We start from the raw sequence: 18905 nt of genomic DNA on the forward strand, positions 1-18905 counted from the left end.
GGAGGGCGGGGCCGGTTTGGTTACACCAACACCGGTACTTAGGCACGTACCGGCGTGTCCTTGGGCTTAGAAAGCGGGACGTTCGGCTTGTGAGCGGGCGTTTGTCGATCGCGCACAGAGAAAGAACGGTGAGCGCTGGGCGCGGAGGCCGCAGCAGGCAGGAAGCTGAGCCACAAATGCGTGCGTCTGCGTGGGGGCCGCGCGGGTGGACTGAGACCCGCGCGTGGGGGCGAGGGAGCGGGCAGGGAGTGGCGCCCAGCTAGACTGCCCCGGGCCAGAACCCAGTGGGCTACGGCTTGAGACCCCAACTAGGTAGTAGGGTCAGTCAAGGTTCTGAAAGCTCGGAGGCAGCTTGGTCGCGATTCTTACCGAGACGCCGGTTCTCCGTTATAGGGACTGCTGAGCTGGGGCAATGGTAGACAAGACTTCCTCCGAGGTGAGGGCGGGAGTGCGGGGACTGAGCGCAGCGCCTCACGTCCTCCTTCCAAAGGAGCAGAAACGATTGCTTCTCCAATAAGTAATTTCTTGGCCACCTGTCGCTTCCCTCCTTAACGTGCTGAGGCACGCCCGAGGGGTGGTTTTCATCACAGTCTCCTTGAAACAAGCCTGGATGGATGACCTCGTGGTCACTTCCGGGGATCCCAGAGCTGGATGATGGGGCCAGAGCTGGATGATGGGGGTCCCTGGGTGATCGCAAAGCGGCTGCTGAACTCCTACCACAGCAAAGCAATTTAGAGTGACGTGAGCAGACTGAATGAACAAAGATTTCCATTTTTGTAAAAAGGTATTTTGTCTTCTCTTCAGAGAGCAGGGGCTTTAAATTATATGAATAAATAATGAGGCCTTAAAAGTTGGAATTTTGGTGGTTTGGATTTAATATGATCGCAGTTCAACCTAATTGGATTTGTGATTTCCTGATCTTGGTCTCCTCTTTTGAAATGGCTTTGAACTAGGTTCCCACTTTGCTTACCTGACCTCTAACCTTTCATCACTTACGTCAACTGAAAAAAAAAATGCCCAACATGAGAATTGTGAGTTAAGTATTCTTTGGGGCAAAACGATGAGTATATCCTAGAAGATGAGAAACTGCTCTGAAGAGGTAGGGGGGGAATGTCAGTACAGTATATGATTTTCATGAATGGGGGTACCATGCAGTCAAACACACACTTTTACCAGAGGTTTGCTGCTAGTCAGCAGGAACAGGTACCACCATTAAGGATTTTAGTGCTTTTCTAGAGAATGAGGAGATGAAAGAATTGGGGTCATAAAATTTTCACCTGAAAAGATCTATCTGAAGGCCAGTTTTGCCAGTTTACTCAGAGCCCAGGGTGCCTCATTCCTGCTCCACCCTGAAATCCTTTCAGAATGTGTTGAAGGTCAGCGAGTGCAGCCACTTGTGCCTTAATCCTTGTATAGGCTGATGGCAAGTGCCAAGTTTTAGTTGGCACTTATACACACAGAGGGGCTTCCCAGGTGGTTCAGTGGTAAAGAATTCGCCTGCCAGTGCAGGAGACACCAGAGATGTGGGTTCAATCCCTGGGTCGGAAAGGTCCCCTGGAGGAGGAAATGACAGCCTGCTCTAGTATTCTTGCTTGGAAAATCCCATGACCAGAGGAGCCTGGTGGGCTGCAGTCCATGGGGTCATGAAGAATCAGACACAACTTAGTGACTGAGCATGCAGAGGAAACTCACAGAGATGTGTTTTTCAAGGAAATTCTTCCAGATAGTGTTTTTGGTTTTAAAGAATCTGTTGCAAGTGAACTAAGTAAGACAAAATTCAACCTGTTATTTAAGTTTGGTGTCAGTGCTGGGGTTGATGATTGGAATCTACTGTACTTTTTACTTGGAGAAAATATTACTAAGCTGAGTCATTCGTTTTTAGATTTAAAAATGGGTGATGTTGAGAAGGGCAAGAAGATTTTTGTTCAGAAGTGTGCCCAGTGCCATACTGTGGAAAAGGGAGGCAAGCACAAGACTGGGCCAAACCTCCATGGTCTGTTTGGACGAAAGACAGGTCAGGCTCCTGGATTCTCTTACACAGATGCCAACAAGAACAAAGGTAAGAGGGGGGCATTGTTAACTAACCCAAGCACAAACTGTATGAATGTAACCTATGGTAAACACTTTCAGGAGTGTGACATGCTCAACAATATATCTTTCCTTGTTTAGGCATCACCTGGGGAGAGGAGACGCTGATGGAGTACTTGGAGAATCCCAAGAAGTACATCCCTGGAACAAAGATGATCTTTGCTGGCATTAAGAAGAAGGGAGAGAGGGAGGACTTGATAGCTTATCTCAAAAAAGCTACCAATGAGTGATAGTTGGCCACTGCCTTATTTATTATGAAACAGAAGTGTCTCATGACTTTTTATGTGTACCATATTTAAATTGATCTCATACACTAGAATTCAGATCATGAACGGCTGATGGAATAATTCTGTTGGACAGTCCTGATTTAAATAAGATTGGTTTGTGGCTAAACAAATATGGTCAGCTTTTTTAATTTTGATAGTAATTCTAGTTCAATAAGTACTGTCACTTTTCCCGTTCTAAAGAGATGATTGAACTTGAATAAGAAATATTAAACTTTTTAGGGAGATGGTGAATTCCTTCTCAAACCCTATAAGAGATTAGTTTTATATTTAGATTTCTATAACTGGTTATATTAATATATTTAAACACTGAAAAGGTCCCTTCACTGTCTCATAGAACAGAGGAGGATTTGCATGTGTTTCCAGTTGTGTTCACTAGCCTGTTAAGGCAAGGATTGAAGATACACTGACAAAGTCCCCTTTATCTTTTTGGTTTTATAAACTATGCCAATTTAATTAAAATTCTCTATCTAAAATTTAGCCTTTTACTTAATGAAAGGCATTTTAGTGTGGTTTATGTATAGCATCAAATAAAGAGTATTTAGCACCTCACATTTTGTAGATGATCTTTAAGATCAGATGCTTTTAAAATTTACTGACAAAATATGTTAGCAAACTTTGCTTGTTAACTCTTCACAAAGTCAGACTAAGTATAATTCAGGGTTGTCTCTTAAACAGGAATTCAGAAACAGAACTGTGGAACTACTTGTATATGGTGATTGATAATGGTGCTTTTGCCAACTCATTAGAAGGATTAAAGTAGAGGGGCTGTATCATTAGCTCACATTTGTAAACTGGTCATAAGGCTTAAGAGTTAAAAAACAGAGTCACAGATCATGATTTTTCTAACTTGGTTTAATGGCATACCAAAATGGTTGAAAAATACAGTAGCCCAAACAGGCGACATTATTACTAGTCATAGTAGTAGATTGTGTTTACTTGGTCTCCTAGGACAGCCTGCCCTGGAACAACACCTCAGTCATCCACTCAGTTTCTTTGGCCAGAATGAGCACTTCAGCATTTATGCCAAATGTAGAAAGAAGACTTTCTGGTCATAGTGTTATGGTATGTACAGTGTATGGTTATAGTTTATGTGCTAAATTATTCATACAGTTGGTGCCATACATGCTTAGTGTAGTCCCTAGAAATTTTATGGAATGGTGAACTTGAACTAAGCCATAAAGAATACTGAGAGAAATTCTCAGTTGGTAAAATAAGTCTGTGCCAGTGGTGAGAGCCATTTCTGTGTGACAATAAGGGAACTGGGAGAAGGCCTTGTCAAAAGTGATGGGGATGTTTATTTAGGCCTGTAAGGCCTGATAGAGCACCGTGTAACTTGTGAATCTTATTTTCAGTCATTGGAGAAATGTGAAAAAGCAAAGAAGTCAGTCTGGGAACATGGGCAAAAACAATTTGGGGAAGCAGAAGCCTGCTATAATTCAGGTGGTATCCAGGTCAGTACAGCAGTTAGCTTCTAAGAGTTCTGCACCAGTGTGGGAACACATGGAGACCAGGGAGTTGACTGATTTCTGTGCTTCCTAAGTCAACTAAGGCCTGTGTTGTCAGAGAATTGCTGTGTTCTAGGCCAGTTATACTCAATAAGGGCCTCTAGTGATTATAAGTTTCTGTAGTTAATTCTAATTATAGTTCATTCGGGGTTCCCTGGAGGCTCAGATGGTAAAGCGTCTGCCTGCAATGCAGGAGACCCGTATTCAATCCCTGGGTCGGAAAGATCCCCTGGAGAAGGAAATGGTAACCCATTGCAGTGTTCTTGCCTGGAGAATTCCAGGAACAGAGGAGCCTGGCAGTCCATGGGATCTCAAAGTCAGACACAACTAAGCAACTAACACTTTCCAGTGCAGAAGTAACACACTGATCTGCTTCTTTGGCTGCATTTTTTTTTGTTCCCCAGACCACTGTCATGGTGTTCACATTCTCAGAAGTATACAAAAAATTAGATTTCCACTTGTTTAATAACACTTGGATTCCAGGTTATCTTATTTGGAGTTTGAGTTATTTGGAAACTCTGGTCATACCCTCAGGCTTTCTTGGTTCATTCAAAAAGCTAAACAGGTACATTATTTCTCAAAGGGTAAACATGTCCAGGTTTTTAGGAACTTGACTAGTAGTCTTGTTATGTAGCATATCTTTCCACACAAATACATAATGATAGGGCTAATGTGTAGTAAGTGATACATCATTGACAGTTTTTAAAAACAGCAAGAGATTGACTTGCTCGAGCTTTGGTTAAGTTGGCTATTTTAGTCATATTAGAGGTCTCAGTATTGGAACTAGAAGTGATCTCAGAGATTCTTCGATTCCAACTGAACTATTAAACAGATGAGAAGTGAGATTAACCTTAACTAGGCTCAGGGAACTATGGAAACGACTCACTTGGTTGAGCTGGGCCCCTAGCAGGACCTAGTAGTCCAACCTAACAGATCACTGAGAAGAGGGGAACTGAAGCATATGGCAGATACCTGTGTTTGGAGAGGGGTAGGCTTGGCCCAGTTCTTTAACACCACTGCACTGAGCTGTGAAGGTTTTTGAGATATGCCGTGGGCAGGGGGCAAGTATCTGGACTGGGATACAGCCCATACTGTTTCCAGAGTGTTGCTTTCTTTCCACATGTTGAAGGGAGTTGGCCTACCTGGGAGCTTTGAGGGGTGCTGGCTCCAGAGTGGCCATAGTCACATGCTCTTGACCCACTGACCTGATTTACAGAGTCCTCCTACTTAGGGGAGGGGAGAACGCCCTTCCTCCTTTTCCAGCCCCTCTGGATTTACCATTTTTCTTGTACTTAGCATCTGCCAGTAAATATTGTCTACACTGGGAAAAGAAAAAAACTAGATGAGTGACAGCTGAAACCACAACCAAGCTACTCTGACCATAGTTTGGTCTTAGTCTAACTCCATTTTACCAGAAATATTAATGAGCTGCTTCCAGTTTGCTTTTTCTTTATTCATTAGAATTGTGCCTGTGTTCCACACTGATGCCATTAAATATGTGTGTATCGCTTGAGCAGCATCCTCTGAAGAACAACCATTGGACTAGTTAATTTTATTTGTGTTGTAATGAAGAATGCTGGGTTTGGGGAATGGAAAAATTATGTTCAGAGTGGGGGTTAGTAAGCAGTCCCAAAGCTTTTTGTAAAAACTTGGCACGTGGCCACTGTATTCACTTGTCTTATCTAGGGCTGCTTTTGTGCTGCAACATCAGAGTTGAGTAGTTGCAAGAGACCTAATGGCCCACAAAGCCCAAAATACTGACCGGTGCTTCACAGGAAAGTTCTTGGCCTCTGGTTTAGAGCTTTGCACAACTGCATTTTTTTGCCATCTGGAGAATAGGAATAATCTCTACTTCATAAGCCTTGCTATAAGCATTCACTGAGTGGCATCTGTGAAAACTCTTTAACTGGTAAGCACTGAAACACTATCTTCATCCAATTCCCTCAAAGTCACATATTGGAAAATTACTGCTTCCAAGGTTAGTAATTACCTGATTGTCGTTCCTAGCTTTCTGTTCTCAAGTGGCCCTGACAACTCCAGGAATTTGATAACCCCTGACTGCTCTTACTTTTTTTACGTCCCTCATTCAAATATCACATATTCATGGAACAAAATAAATAGGCATCCTAAAATCTTTATGCTCATATAGCTGTAACTGTTAGTAACCCAAGTCAGCATGACATTGCCCAAATTCTCGTCCAACTATCACCAAATTGTTTTATAGTTAAGGTGTATTCACCCTCACTAACTCACTGGAAGAATTGTCCCTATATTATAGCTAAGGAAACAGACTCAGGTTGTTACTCCCAAAGATCAGGACCCAGGTACATTACCTTGGTAGTATCACATGTACTGACACTGCCTTCCAAAGTGTCATATAGTCATCTCAGCCTCTTTATAGAACTCCCACACTTCTTTTGTTATTAAAGACAGCTTTCTCTGGTTCCGTGCTTCTGCAGCCCTCAACAAGTGGAGTCTGCTTGTTCTTCCACACTGTCCCAAGTTTCCACATGCATCTGAGTACTGGTTGAGAAAATCACACACTTCTGTGGATCAATACCTCTGTAACCTTATCTGATTCAACTAAACCATCAGAAACCCTATATCTGTTCTCTCTGCATCTTCCTTGTTAATTTAGAAGGTCCTCATGCTCCTCAGGCTTGTTACCTCACCCAGCTCCCTGCTCTCACAGCAGATGACCTTGCCTCCTATTTCAGATAGAAATTTACTTCTTGAATACAAGGAAGGTTTTGGTCATCCCCCATCCCTGCCTTCAACAATGTTGTTCTTAATTCAGCTATGATTTGGAATGTTCAATTACATCAAACATAACTCCAGATACTACAGATGCCCCAGCATGGTCGATCTAACACCCATTCCCAGCCCCTTTGTCCTCTCCCATAGAAAGTGAAAGAAACGCTGATTTTCACTGAGGTGCAGGAACTTTGCATTGGGAGCCACACTCCCAACAGAAAAAATATTGCCCAAGTTCTGGTAATTATGGCTTTTCTTACTCAGTTTATAAGTTTAATGAAATTGTGGCTATCCCTACCTGAATTAGACAGGGGTCATAAATCTGGGCCAAGAGACAACAAGTCTTTCCGGTTTGGGGATGACGGGAAATTAATAAATTTTCTTTAAATTAATGAATTTTCTTTCTTTCTTTGACTTTAAAGAAACTCTGGTATAAGTTGGGGCATACCATTTTGTCAGTAAGACAAGAATTTCTTACTTTTATTGATGAATGATGGAAGAAGACAGCCCAAGAGTTCTGATCTCTCTGCTAATGCTTTCTTAACAGAATCTTAGACACTAACTCTTCTGTGCCTTTAATTTCTTCATCTGCAAACTGACATTAATTATATTCATCCTTAGGGTTGTTGTGAGGAATAAACAAGAGAACGTTGGTGTATTGCCTTGCATTCAGTAAACCCTTAAAGTTACCTAATTTTGAACTGGCTGGACACGGCACTTTGTCAGATTAGCAGTTGGGCAGATTGCATGGAAGGGATAGAACACTTATTGGAATGACTTTTTTAACTGAAGTGATTTAGTGGGAGAGAAGTACCGGGAATTAGAGATTTATATCTGTGACTCAGGTCCATAATTCCAATAACTCGCTCATTAGGTGATGTCTCATTCTCTATTAGTGACCAGGACCAAGAATCAATGAAGTACAACACCCAAAGTAAATGGAGAGCTATTTACTTTGGGAGCTATTTTGAGGGGGTCTGAGACATTTGGTCAGAAGGTTAAGTGGGCACCTAATTTTCATACATTCATTGTCTAAGTATGTCTAACTTTTCCAGTAACCTAACATAGTTTTTAATACAAGACATAGTTTTTAATACAAGGATGATGCCAGCCCTCGCCAACTTCTCCTGAACCTTTGAGGGTAATCTCAACAAAAAAGGAGACAAATCAATATGGAAATAGTATGCATTAGAGGCAGTTAGAGTAGGAAATGTGTAGGAGGCTGGCCCTAGCCCACCACTGTTCCCTGTCCCAGAAAGATTTATCTGGAGACAATCCAGGTGACAGCAGGGTCCATCTGTAAGGTTCTTGCCTCACAATGGTTGCTAACTTATCTTGAGCAATATTCAGTAGTTACACAGCTAGAGAATGTCGGTTCTGGAAACCAGCAGCTCATATAATTCTTGGATGGGGCATGTGTGATATAAGAAAATATGGACTTCCCTGGTGATCCAGTAGTTGAGAGTCCACCTGCCAATGCAGAGGACACAGGTTCGATCCCTGGTCCATGAGGATCCCACATGCCACGGGGCAGCTGGGCCCATGCATCACAACTGCTGAGCGTGTGCTCTGCAAATACTGAGCCCACACAGCATAACTGCTGAAGCCTGTGCGCCCTAGAGCCCTGCTCTGCAACAAGAGAAGCCACTGCACTAAGCCCACAACTTGAGAGTAGCCCCCACCGCCACAAATAGAGAAAAGCCCATGTGCGGCAAAAAAGACCCAATGTAGCCATAAATAAATGAATAAAGTACATAAATACTTTTTTTTAATATCACCATGCTAGTCAAACACTGTGTGCCATGTACACAGGTTAGAGACTGAGAAGGGATCTATGAGATAGATTTTTTTAACTTTATAAATCGGACTAGGTTAAGAGACTAAATTTTTCGGTATGCACATAATATTAAGGGAGGAAAAATAGTTAAAGAACCAATGCTTACAAATAACCTAAATTTGCACCAAAAGGAACTAGAAAAAGGAGAACAAACAAGACCCAAAATTGGGCTTCTCTGATGGCTCATCGGGTAAAAAATCCGCCTGCAATGCAGGAGACACAGGAGACGAAGGTTCGATCCCTGGGTCCGGAAGATCCCCTGGAGAAGGAAATGGCAACCCACTGCAGTATTGTTGCCTGAAAAATCCCATGGACAGAAGAGCCTCGCAGGCTACAGTCCAAAGGGTCACAAAGAGACATGACTAAGCACACACAAAGTTAGTAGAAGGAAAGAATACTAAGATCAGAGCAGAAATAATGAAATAGAAACTAAAAGAAAGACAAGAGGACTTCCCTGGTGATACAGTGGATAAGAATCCACTTGCCAGTGCAGGGGACACAGGTTTGATTACCTGGTCCAAGAAGATTCCACATGCCACAGAGCAAGCCTGTGTGCCACAATGAGAGAAGTCACTGCAATAAGAAGCCCAAGCACTGCAACAAAGTAGGCCAGCGGGCTGCAACTAGAGAAAGCCCACATGCGACAACCAAGACCCAGCGCGGTGGAAAAATTTTTTAAAAAGAAAAATGAAACTAAGAGTTGGTCCTTTGAAAAGATAAACAAACTTGGTAAACCTTTAGCCAGACTCATTAAGTAAAAGAGAGGGCCCAAATAACATCAAGAATGAAAGAGAAGCCTCTTTCAACTGACACCACAGAAATACAAAGCATCATAAGAGATTACTGTGAACTAGACACCAACAAAATGGACACTGGAGAAGAAATGGATAAACTCCTAGAAACATACAAATTCCGAAGACTGAGTCAAGGGGAAATATTGATAAAAAATATGAACAGACCAATTACCAGTAATGAAATCGAATCAGGACACAGCCACAGGCTCCCTACTTTTGGTTCCTCTCCTATTTCACTGACCATTCTTTCTTAACTTCATTTGTAGGTCTCTTTTTGTCCACTCTGGAAGAAACTACTGTTTGCCTACTTGATACCATTTTCCTCTCCACTTTTAGTAACAGAACCTTATTATTTTTCAGAGTGGTAATGGACCTATAAAAGACTACACTGTCCCACTTCCTAGGTGTGGTCAGTGGGTCAAGTAAAAGTGAGTTAGGTGGGACTTCTGGGAAGAGCTGACTCAGCTAGGAGAACTTTCCTTTTGTCCCTTCTTCCTGCCTGGAACCTGGATGGGATTGCAAAACTGCTGGCAGCCATCTCAGGCTTGCATCATTGAGCCATGCACCTCAGGAGCCTGCACCTGAGGATGGCCGAGCAGAAAGACAGGTGGAATGACTGGAGTACTGGTGACCTGGTGAAGCTGTCATACTAGTCCAGACTTCTTGAACAATTTAATACACTGTTGTTTCAGTTTCTGTTACATGCAGCTGATTCTAATCCTAGCTGATAACATCCATCCCTTATATTACCATACCAGGTTCATTTGCCTGATTCACAACAAGCCAAATCCTGAGATGCCAAGGCTTGCAGCAGAGAATGGGTTTATACACAAGGCAGCCAAGCACGGAGACAAGAGAACAAGTATTAATTCCACTTTCATGAAGGTGAGGGGCTCAAGATATTTGTGGGATAAGGAGGCAGGGTGGTCTGAGGTGTGGGGAAAGATGACTGAAGATAAGAAAAAGGTAAAGTAATTGGGGTTCTGCACAGACGTATCTGAGTTACATGCTTCTTCATGGGATGTATGTTCAGAAAATGGTGTCATTAACATGATCTGAGGGTGAAGTTTTTGGCCCTCTGATGTCAAAAGGTCATCTATTGAACAGTCACCCAGTCCGTGGTCGTGACTAGTTTAATTTGGGTAAGACCAGCTCCGTGTTCCTGAAAAACAATTTGAGCAACCGTTACTATAGGGACACATATATCAGAGGTATCTATAGGAGGTGACTTATTTAGCACAATTATGCCAGTGACTTCATAGCTATAGCTATAGTCCAAATACCTCTTGAGCTCAAAAGTCATATACTCAACTGCTTTTTAGACATCTTTATTTGGATTCTGTCCCTCTGCCCCCAAACAGCATGAATAAGGGTCTCCTCCAAATATGTCCATGAGCCAATCCCTCGTACCTACGATAAAAGCGAGTTTTAAAATATGATGAAGTTAAGGATGTTGAAATGGAGAGTTTATCCTGGGTTATTCAGGTAGACTTGATGAATCAAAGAAGGCAATGTGGCAATAGAAGCAGAGATTGGAGTGATACGGACACAACCAAGACTGCCGGTAGCCTCTGGAAAGTAGAAGAGACAAGGATAGGATTCTCCTTTTGAATCTCTAGAAGGAGCTAGCCTTTCCGACACCTTCATTTTAGCCCACTGAGACCCATTTCAGACTTTTGATGGCCCAGAACAACAAGATAATAAAGTTTGTGGCAATGGCAATGGGAAACCAATACAGGTCCTTCAAACCTAACATGTAAAAGCATACCTCTCAGCAACGCCTGGGGAGTTGACTGGACTCATCCCAAGGTGAATCTTGACTTCTACCCTTGTCTCCTCAGCAGGGCAAGACAGATCCAAGCTTGAGTCTGTTCTTCAGAGTCTTTCTGCTTGGCTTTCCTAGCTTCCTGCCTTGTTCAACTTGAAAGCTTGGCAGATGCCTTAAGGGCTAGGTGTTGGGCACAGACTTTGCCCCTTCCTCCTAACTGAGACCTTCATCTTTCAAGCCTCTACTTTTCACTTCTTCCTCCCTGAGACTTTTCTCTGCCTTTTAGCAGAGGTCCTCTGCCCGAGCCCTTTTGGTTCTTAGGCTTTTGCCCCACACCCAGAGTGGTTAATTGCTCCAAGGGAAAACGCAGCTGCACACTGTTAGCTCACCTCTCCCTGCAGTTCCCTCTTCTCCAAGATTTTATCTTATCAAGTTCTAATTGTTTCTACATTATCTTCCAAGCGCAGTTGCAGGCAACTTCATCTTAGCCCCACACACCAGAGACAGGTGGATATCAGGGCTCCTGAACTGCTCCCCTCACCCTTTTTACCCTGGACCTGCAAGCAAAGCAATTGCGTGGTATCTGCATGCATGCTAAGTTGCTTCAGTCATGTCTGACTCTGTGACCCTGTGGATTGTAGTCCGCCAGGCTCCTCTGGGATTCTGCAGGCAAGAATACTGGAGTGGATAGCCATTTCCTCCTCCAGGTGATCTTCCTGACCCAGGGATTGAATACGTATCTCTTATGTCTCCTGCATGGGCAGGAAGGTTTTTTACCACTAATGCCACCTGGGAAACCCTGCCTGGTATCTGAGCTCCACTTTAATACTAGAGGGATGACCTTCTTTCTTTCCTCACAATCTAAACAGCATCTTGGTCCTGTTCATGTCCCAACCCTCGAACTAGCTTCATTCTACATCCCAGGCCAGAGTGAATAATACTTGGACTTTCTTAATTTTTCTGAAAGTCAGGATTGCCTGCTTTCTAAATCCTGATTTTATTTTGTGGCTAACTCCTTTCTCCTTGTTGATAATTCTGGAGTAAGTGTTATGCCCGCTCCAATTCAGTCGTGAAAGAAGGCTCATTTTGACATTCCCAGGTATATTGCATCCTGTTTTTCAATTTATCCCCCAAATACAAGCCTGGAAAGCACTCTTGTAGGTTGTATTCTCTCCTCTGAATTCTAAATGAGTTATTTTGTGACAATTTTGATAAGCAGGGTCAAAGATCCTTATTAAAAAAACACTAATGGTAGCTTTTTATAGCTCTGAAGCTCACGAAAAATGCATAATCACGCGTTTTCTATGCCTGGTCTTATTTAATTAACACACAATCTTGTGCAAGGGAGGGTGGGTATGGGCAGCTGGAGGGGAGGGTGGTAATTGTTGACTACATTGTGTTTATTAGGAAAGAAATTGAGAGACATTGAACTCCTCATCAGTGAGCAATAGAACTAAGATTCAAAAACAGATCTCTGACTCCAAAGCCCTTGCTCTTTGTCATACAACTCTACCTCCTGACCTGTAACTCTCAGTGTCTGATGCCACAAACAAGTTTCTTTTTTTTTTTTAAAGCAGAAAATACATTTATTAAGGAGTGCAAAATAGCCTACAAAGTCTCTGAGAATCAGGCTTGGAGTTGACCAGTGTCATGCAAAATGGTCAAAAATTATTCAGCAGACCTGGTTCCATGAGGACACCACCCCAAAGTCATTCCGGAGCCTGGGCAGTGTAGAGTGTGCTGCATATACTCCTTGGGCAGTGTTATCGCTACTGATTCTAGAAACTAGACTTGCTACTTTGTCTAGTGCCAGCCTTATCAACATTTAATTCAGAGTGATCCCTCCCTCTGCTGTCACTAGTCCTTGTGCCAAATTCTGGCACGAAAGCATCTAAACGACAGAGCTTGGGTCACAAGCCTGTGCCCCTGCTGCAAGTAATGCTGAAGACATTCTAGCCTCTGATGAAGAAGGATACCCAAACAGAGAGGGAATATTCAGACGCAAGTTAAAAAACGTATTTCCTTTTTCCAACCTTAATAACTCCTCCCCTTTAAAAAGCTCTTGTCTACCACAATGCACAACTCAAATGCACTAGCTGACTTCTCCATTGGTGTCAAAACACTCATCCATCTATAAGACAGAATTCCTGGATGGACCCTATTCCTTCTCTAGAAAGTGAAAATCCTCTCTGGTTGTTCTGTAACCTGTGGACTAATGTGGAAAATGCGTCATCATGAACACACCCAATATGTAACAGAGGGGGAAAGGAAATGAAAGAAGAAAATTAGTCAAATATACAAATAAACACAGGACACATCGAGGAAGAAACTATGTGAAGATACTAAGTCCTCATTTCTGTGACTGGTATTGTGATCACAGTATTTATGACTTTACTCCACCATCTATCTCATGATTTCTTTACTCTCACCCAGCTTCACTGCTTGTTTGATTTTCTCACTCAAACAGTCATTCATCTTTTCCTGTGCCTCTTGGCCATCTGTATGTCTTTTTCCGCAAGCAATTTCTAACCTCAATCCCACCTAATCATTGTAAGCACCTGTGGGCCCCTGGTTAAAGTGTGGACAATTCTGAATAGGCCGTCACCTTGACTGAGCAGTTAAAATGCAATGACACACAAGAGATTTTTAGAGGCTGATAATATAAGAATACTATACCTAAGAACTAGTTAGTGACTGAGAACACCCAATGAAGCTTGGAGGCTCTAACATACCTTGTGGTCTCTGAAAAGAAAACTACAGTTGACCTTTGAATAAAGTAGCAGTTAGGGATGCTGACCCTCCAAGCTTCTCAAAATCTGCATGTAGCTTCTAGTTTGCTCTCTTAGCCATAGTTTTTCTGTATCCACAGTTTTGCAATCCTGGAGTCAACCTACTACAGAATGAGTAGTACTGTAGTATTTACTATTAAAAAAGAATACACATATCAGTGGATCCTGGTAGTTCAAATCCATAATATGCAAGGGTCAACTGTATATGGATTATTTTTTAGCTATTGAGTTGTGTGGGGTTTTTAAATATATTTTGGATATTAACTCCTTACAGATATATGATTTGAAAGTATTTTTCCCATTCAGTTTGCTAGAATGATTTGCTTTAAACATGTTCTAGTCAGGGGTCCTGGCAAAGAAAGGAGACTTTATCAAGATATCTCAGAAAAGGGAAGTTTCAAAGGCTTATCTTCTTATTATAAGGTATACTGTCAAGTGAAGAGTCAGAGATTTTACCCTGCTTGCAAGCTAATAAGTCAGCCTGCTGCTATTTCATGGATGCTGGAAAACAGATATTAGACCTCCAGATTAGAGGCAAAAGATAGTTTATTAATTGCAGTAGCAGAAGCTGGAGTATCAGCATTGCTGTGTCAGTTGCCAAATCCCCAGTTCCCACAGGGCATCCGCAAGAGGGTTGGATAATACCTTCACATGCAGTGGGTTACATTGCATGGAGGAGCCAGGACATAGGGAACCCAAATCTTTTATTATAAGCCAAAGCTGTCTAACCTTTGCCCCCTTGGGAGATACTGTCTTTATTTCACTGGTCAGTAAACAAACCTGCCCTTTGCTTCAGAGGGGCACACTATCTTCCAAGGCTGTCTGACCCCTAGAACATTGCTTCTGTTCACAGAATAAGTAGAAATATGAGAGACCCATGGAGAACTGTCTCCCAAAATCCCCACAGAATTTCAGGAAAGTCTAAGAATGAGGCTGAGATTCACTGTGACTTGAGCTAAAAGATGTTTGAGCTTTGGGATTCTTGATGCTAAAGCACTACCATTATTGGGATTCAGCTCTCCTCTGCATGTCTTTCTGTCCTGCTACCACCTGGATTTTTTTTGTGTGTGTGTGCTTTCAGTACATAATACAATTGGCCCAGATCATTTTTTTCATGTCAGACCTTCAGTCACATTTCTGACCAGTTTTGACCTTGGTCTAGTTCCACCAATGCTCTAAATAACAGTGATTGCAGGAGTTTATGAGGTCCTAAAGACCTCCATGTGAGTATTGTTGCCTCCAGGAGGCTTCAGATAATAATTTCTCTTCCCCACACAGGAACTGAGAAAAATGAAACACAAAAGAACAAGGTGGATGGGAAATCAAATATCACTGTATTTGCTGATAAAATGAAATTGGGAAGCTTAGACTAAGAGCCAAGTGGACCTACTCACTGAACCTCAAAGTTAGGCACTTAAGTACCACTTGTAGGCAGAGTTAGAGTGTCTGTTTTGGGGCTTCTAGATCCCAAAGGGAAGAAGAGAAGATTTAGTCCACACATGCCCATTTTAATTCTTCCTAAGATTAAACTTCCCCAGAAGAAGGGGTAAGGGAATGGAGAGAAGCCATGAGTTATATTAACTGAGCTTCCTCTACATAAACAGAAACATTGTACAATATTCTTTTCTAATAGAAAGCAGTAAGTGGACTTTAGAAACATCTTCAAATCCTACCCCATTCCCTTTGCATGTTGGACATCCCCTTTGAACAGTCCATTTCCCACTGGAGTCTCTGAGCCCCTGGAGGACAGGGTCTATGTTTTATTTATCTTTGTATCCATAGTACCTTACTATACTACTCAGCAGTAAGATAGGAAATGGCAACCCACTCCAGTATTCTTGCCTGGGAAATCCCATGGACAGAGGAACATGGCAGGCTAGAGTCCATGGGCTTGCAAAGACTTGGACACAACTGAGTGACTGAGCTCAGTAGTAAAAAACTAATCAATAGTCTATGTATCAATATGGATGATCTTCCCAACTAGCATCAGGTTCTACAATAGCAGAGATTTTCTCCTTTAACTTACTCCCCACACTGCTGCTAATTTCCTTTTATTGCGTGAACTAGATAGAGATCTCACACCCTATCAGATAATGGGGGTTTATTGGAAAAAAATTCACTGCAAAGAGGGAGGCTGGTATTACTTTCGCTTCTGAGAGTAGCTCCTTTCACAATCTAAAGCAACTTTAGGGACCAGATTAACATCTGCCTTTTCAGCAGAAGCTGATGGATCTTTAACTAATATGCTGCTATTCATATAACTCCTCTTTTGGACTTTGCTTCTCTTTTATGTCTTGTCTACACCTGTTATCAACCAACTGACTCTTTCCCATTCAACTACCTGAGGGAGAAAATCCAACTGTCTCTATAACTTGTCCTTGGTAGACAGAGCTTTGTAAACCAAGCCACTTCAGAGGTTTTCAGGTGTTCACCTCTATCCTAATCAGAGGCCTTCTCTTAGTACAAAAACAACCTAGGGATGGCCCATTTCAGTCAGCTTGGGTATCTCAGGAAGGTACTTTGCCTCAGAAGTAGTTGATTGGCCTGACAGGCCCTGTGACTGGCATGTCTGTAAAGGGCTTTAGCATTCAAAACAAATGCTAATCTTGTTTAGTGTATCCTGGATAACTGTTAGGGTTTTAACATTGAGCTAGGCTATGTATGTCTTATTCTTTGATTTGCAGCTGTATTGCCATTTTGAGATTCTGGAAGCGTTTGAGTCCGCCTCCCTCTTCACAATCAGTTTCATGCCTTTTATTAAAAACCTAACTCATTTCTGAGGGAAAACATTTTTCCCAATGGAGTCAAGAGCTATGACACCTTAAAAGAATGTTTTAATTGGAGTACAGTTGATTTACAATGTTGTGTTAGTTTCAGGTATACAGCAATGTGATCATATATAATATATTCTATAATATATACAATATATTCTTTTTTCAGATTATTTTTCATTAGAGGTTATTACAATATATTGACTTGTGCTATAGTGTATCTATTGTTGTTTGTTGTTTGTCTATTTTTTTGTTTATCTATTACTTGTTGTTTATATATTTTATACATAGTAGTGTATATTCCAAACTCCAAATTTATCCTCTCCCTCTTCCCCTTGGTAACCATAAGATTATTTTCTATGTCTGTAAATCTATTTCTGTTTTGTAAATAAGTTCATTCGTATCCTTTTTTAAGATTCCACTAATAAGTCATATCAGTTCAGTTCAGTTCAGTCGCTCAGTCGTGTCCGACTCTTTGCGACCCCATGAATTGCAGCACGCCAGGCCTCCTTGTCCATCACCAGCTCCCAGAGTTTACCCAAACCCATGTCCATCGAGTCGGTGATGCCATCCAACCATCTCATCTTCTGTCTCCCCCTTCTCCTCCTGCCCCCAATCCTTCCCAGAATTAGGGTCTTTTCCAATGAGTCAACTCTTCGCATGAGGTGGCCAAAGGATTGGAGTTTCAGCTTCAACATCAGTCCTTCCAATGAACACCCAGGACTGATCTCCTTTAGGATGGACTGGTTGGATCTTCTTGCAGTCCAAGGGACTCTCAAGAGTCTTCTCCAACACCACAGTTCAAAAGCATCAATTCTTCGGCGTTCAGCTTTCTTCACCGTCCAACTCTCACATCCATACTTGACCACTGGAAAAACCATAGCCTTGACTAGACGGACCTTTGTTGGCAAAGTAATCTCTCTGCTTTTAAATATGCTATCTAAGTTGGTCATAACCTTCCTTCCAAAGAGTAAGCTTCTTTTAATTTCATGGCTGCAATCACCATCAGCAGTGATTTTGGAGCCCCAAGAAATCAAGTCTGACACTGTTTCCACTGTTTCCCCATCTATTTCCCATGAAGTGATGGGACCAGATGCCACGATCTTAGTTTTCTGAACATTGAACTTTAAGCCAACTTTTTCACTCTCCCCTTTCACTTTCATCAAGAGGCTCTTTAGTTCTTCTTCACTTTCTGCCATAAGGGTGGTGTCATCTGCATAATAAGTCATATAATATTTGTCTTTTCTCTGTCTTCAGTTACTTTAGTTAATATGATAATCTCTAGGTCCATCCATGTTGCTACAAATAGCATTATTTCCTTGTTTTCTTATGGCTGAGTAATATTCCATTGTGTGTATACACACACACACATACACATCTTTTTTATCCATTTATCTGTCAATGGACATTTATTTAGCTTGTTTCCATGTCTTGGCTATTGTCAATAGTGCTGCTATCTTTTCAAATGATAATCTTGTGTGAATACATACACAGGAGTGGGATTGCTGGATCATATGGCAACTCTATTTTTAGTTTTCTGAGAAATCTCCATACTGTTTTCCATAGTGGCTGCACCAATTTACTATTCCCTTTTCTCCATACCCTCTCCAGAATTTACTTTTTTGTAGACTTTTTGTTGATAGCCATTTGGGCTCCTGTGAAGTGATACCTCATTGTGGTTTTGATTTGCATTTCTCTGGTGTAATTGAGTTCTGTTTGGTTCCATCTATCCATCTAAGCAACATATTTTGATGTCTAATGTATTAAAATATTTCTTGGAATCATGAAATTTACACAAATTTAAATTTAGATTATTTAATAGTAAGTTATAGTCTCAGATATGATCAAGGAGCTCTGGAGAGAAAAAAATGGGGAAAAAGAAAGTGTTGGATAGAGCAGGGAATCTAATGAAAGAGAAAATAAAACAGATGAAAAGAAAGAGAAAATAATAAAGAGAAAGTAAGGGATATAAAGAATTTTATGTTTTTTGGTTTTTCCTAGAGCTGGCTCTCTGTAATATGATTCTCAGGATGCCAGATCCTTTTTAAAACTGGGAGCCAAATTCAGACATAAAGATGTATTTGAAATAAACTTGAAAAACCATAGAGCCAGCTATGCTCGGCTTTGTTGTGAACACAAGAGGGCGCTAAGCTCCACAGTGACGCACAGGACACTCAGGCCCACATCTGGCATCACAGCATATACACAAATTGTTCTCAAGTAATATTTCTTAAAGGTCATAGAAAATGTTAAAGCAGAGACATAGCTACTCTCCTGGGTAACTCTAACTCTAGATAGATAGACATACCCAT

General features: G+C 41.7%; 1 protein-coding gene across 1 annotated transcript; it reads left to right on the forward strand.

Moving 5' to 3' along the window:
- Window positions 1–68: 68 nt before the first annotated feature.
- On the forward strand, window positions 69–5552 carry CYCS (cytochrome c, somatic). Its single transcript, XM_081533858.1, has 3 exons — window positions 69–128; window positions 1883–2059; window positions 2170–5552. Exons 2-3 carry the CDS (start codon window positions 1891–1893, stop codon window positions 2316–2318), a joined length of 318 nt encoding a protein of 105 aa, XP_081389984.1. The 5' UTR covers window positions 69–128; window positions 1883–1890; the 3' UTR covers window positions 2319–5552.
- Window positions 5553–18905: the final 13353 nt, after the last annotated feature.

This window comes from Giraffa tippelskirchi, chromosome 10 (assembly GCF_054371585.1).
Source record: "Giraffa tippelskirchi isolate mGirTip1 chromosome 10, T2T-mGirTip1v1.2.pri, whole genome shotgun sequence".
Lineage (NCBI taxonomy): Eukaryota > Metazoa > Chordata > Mammalia > Artiodactyla > Giraffidae > Giraffa > Giraffa tippelskirchi.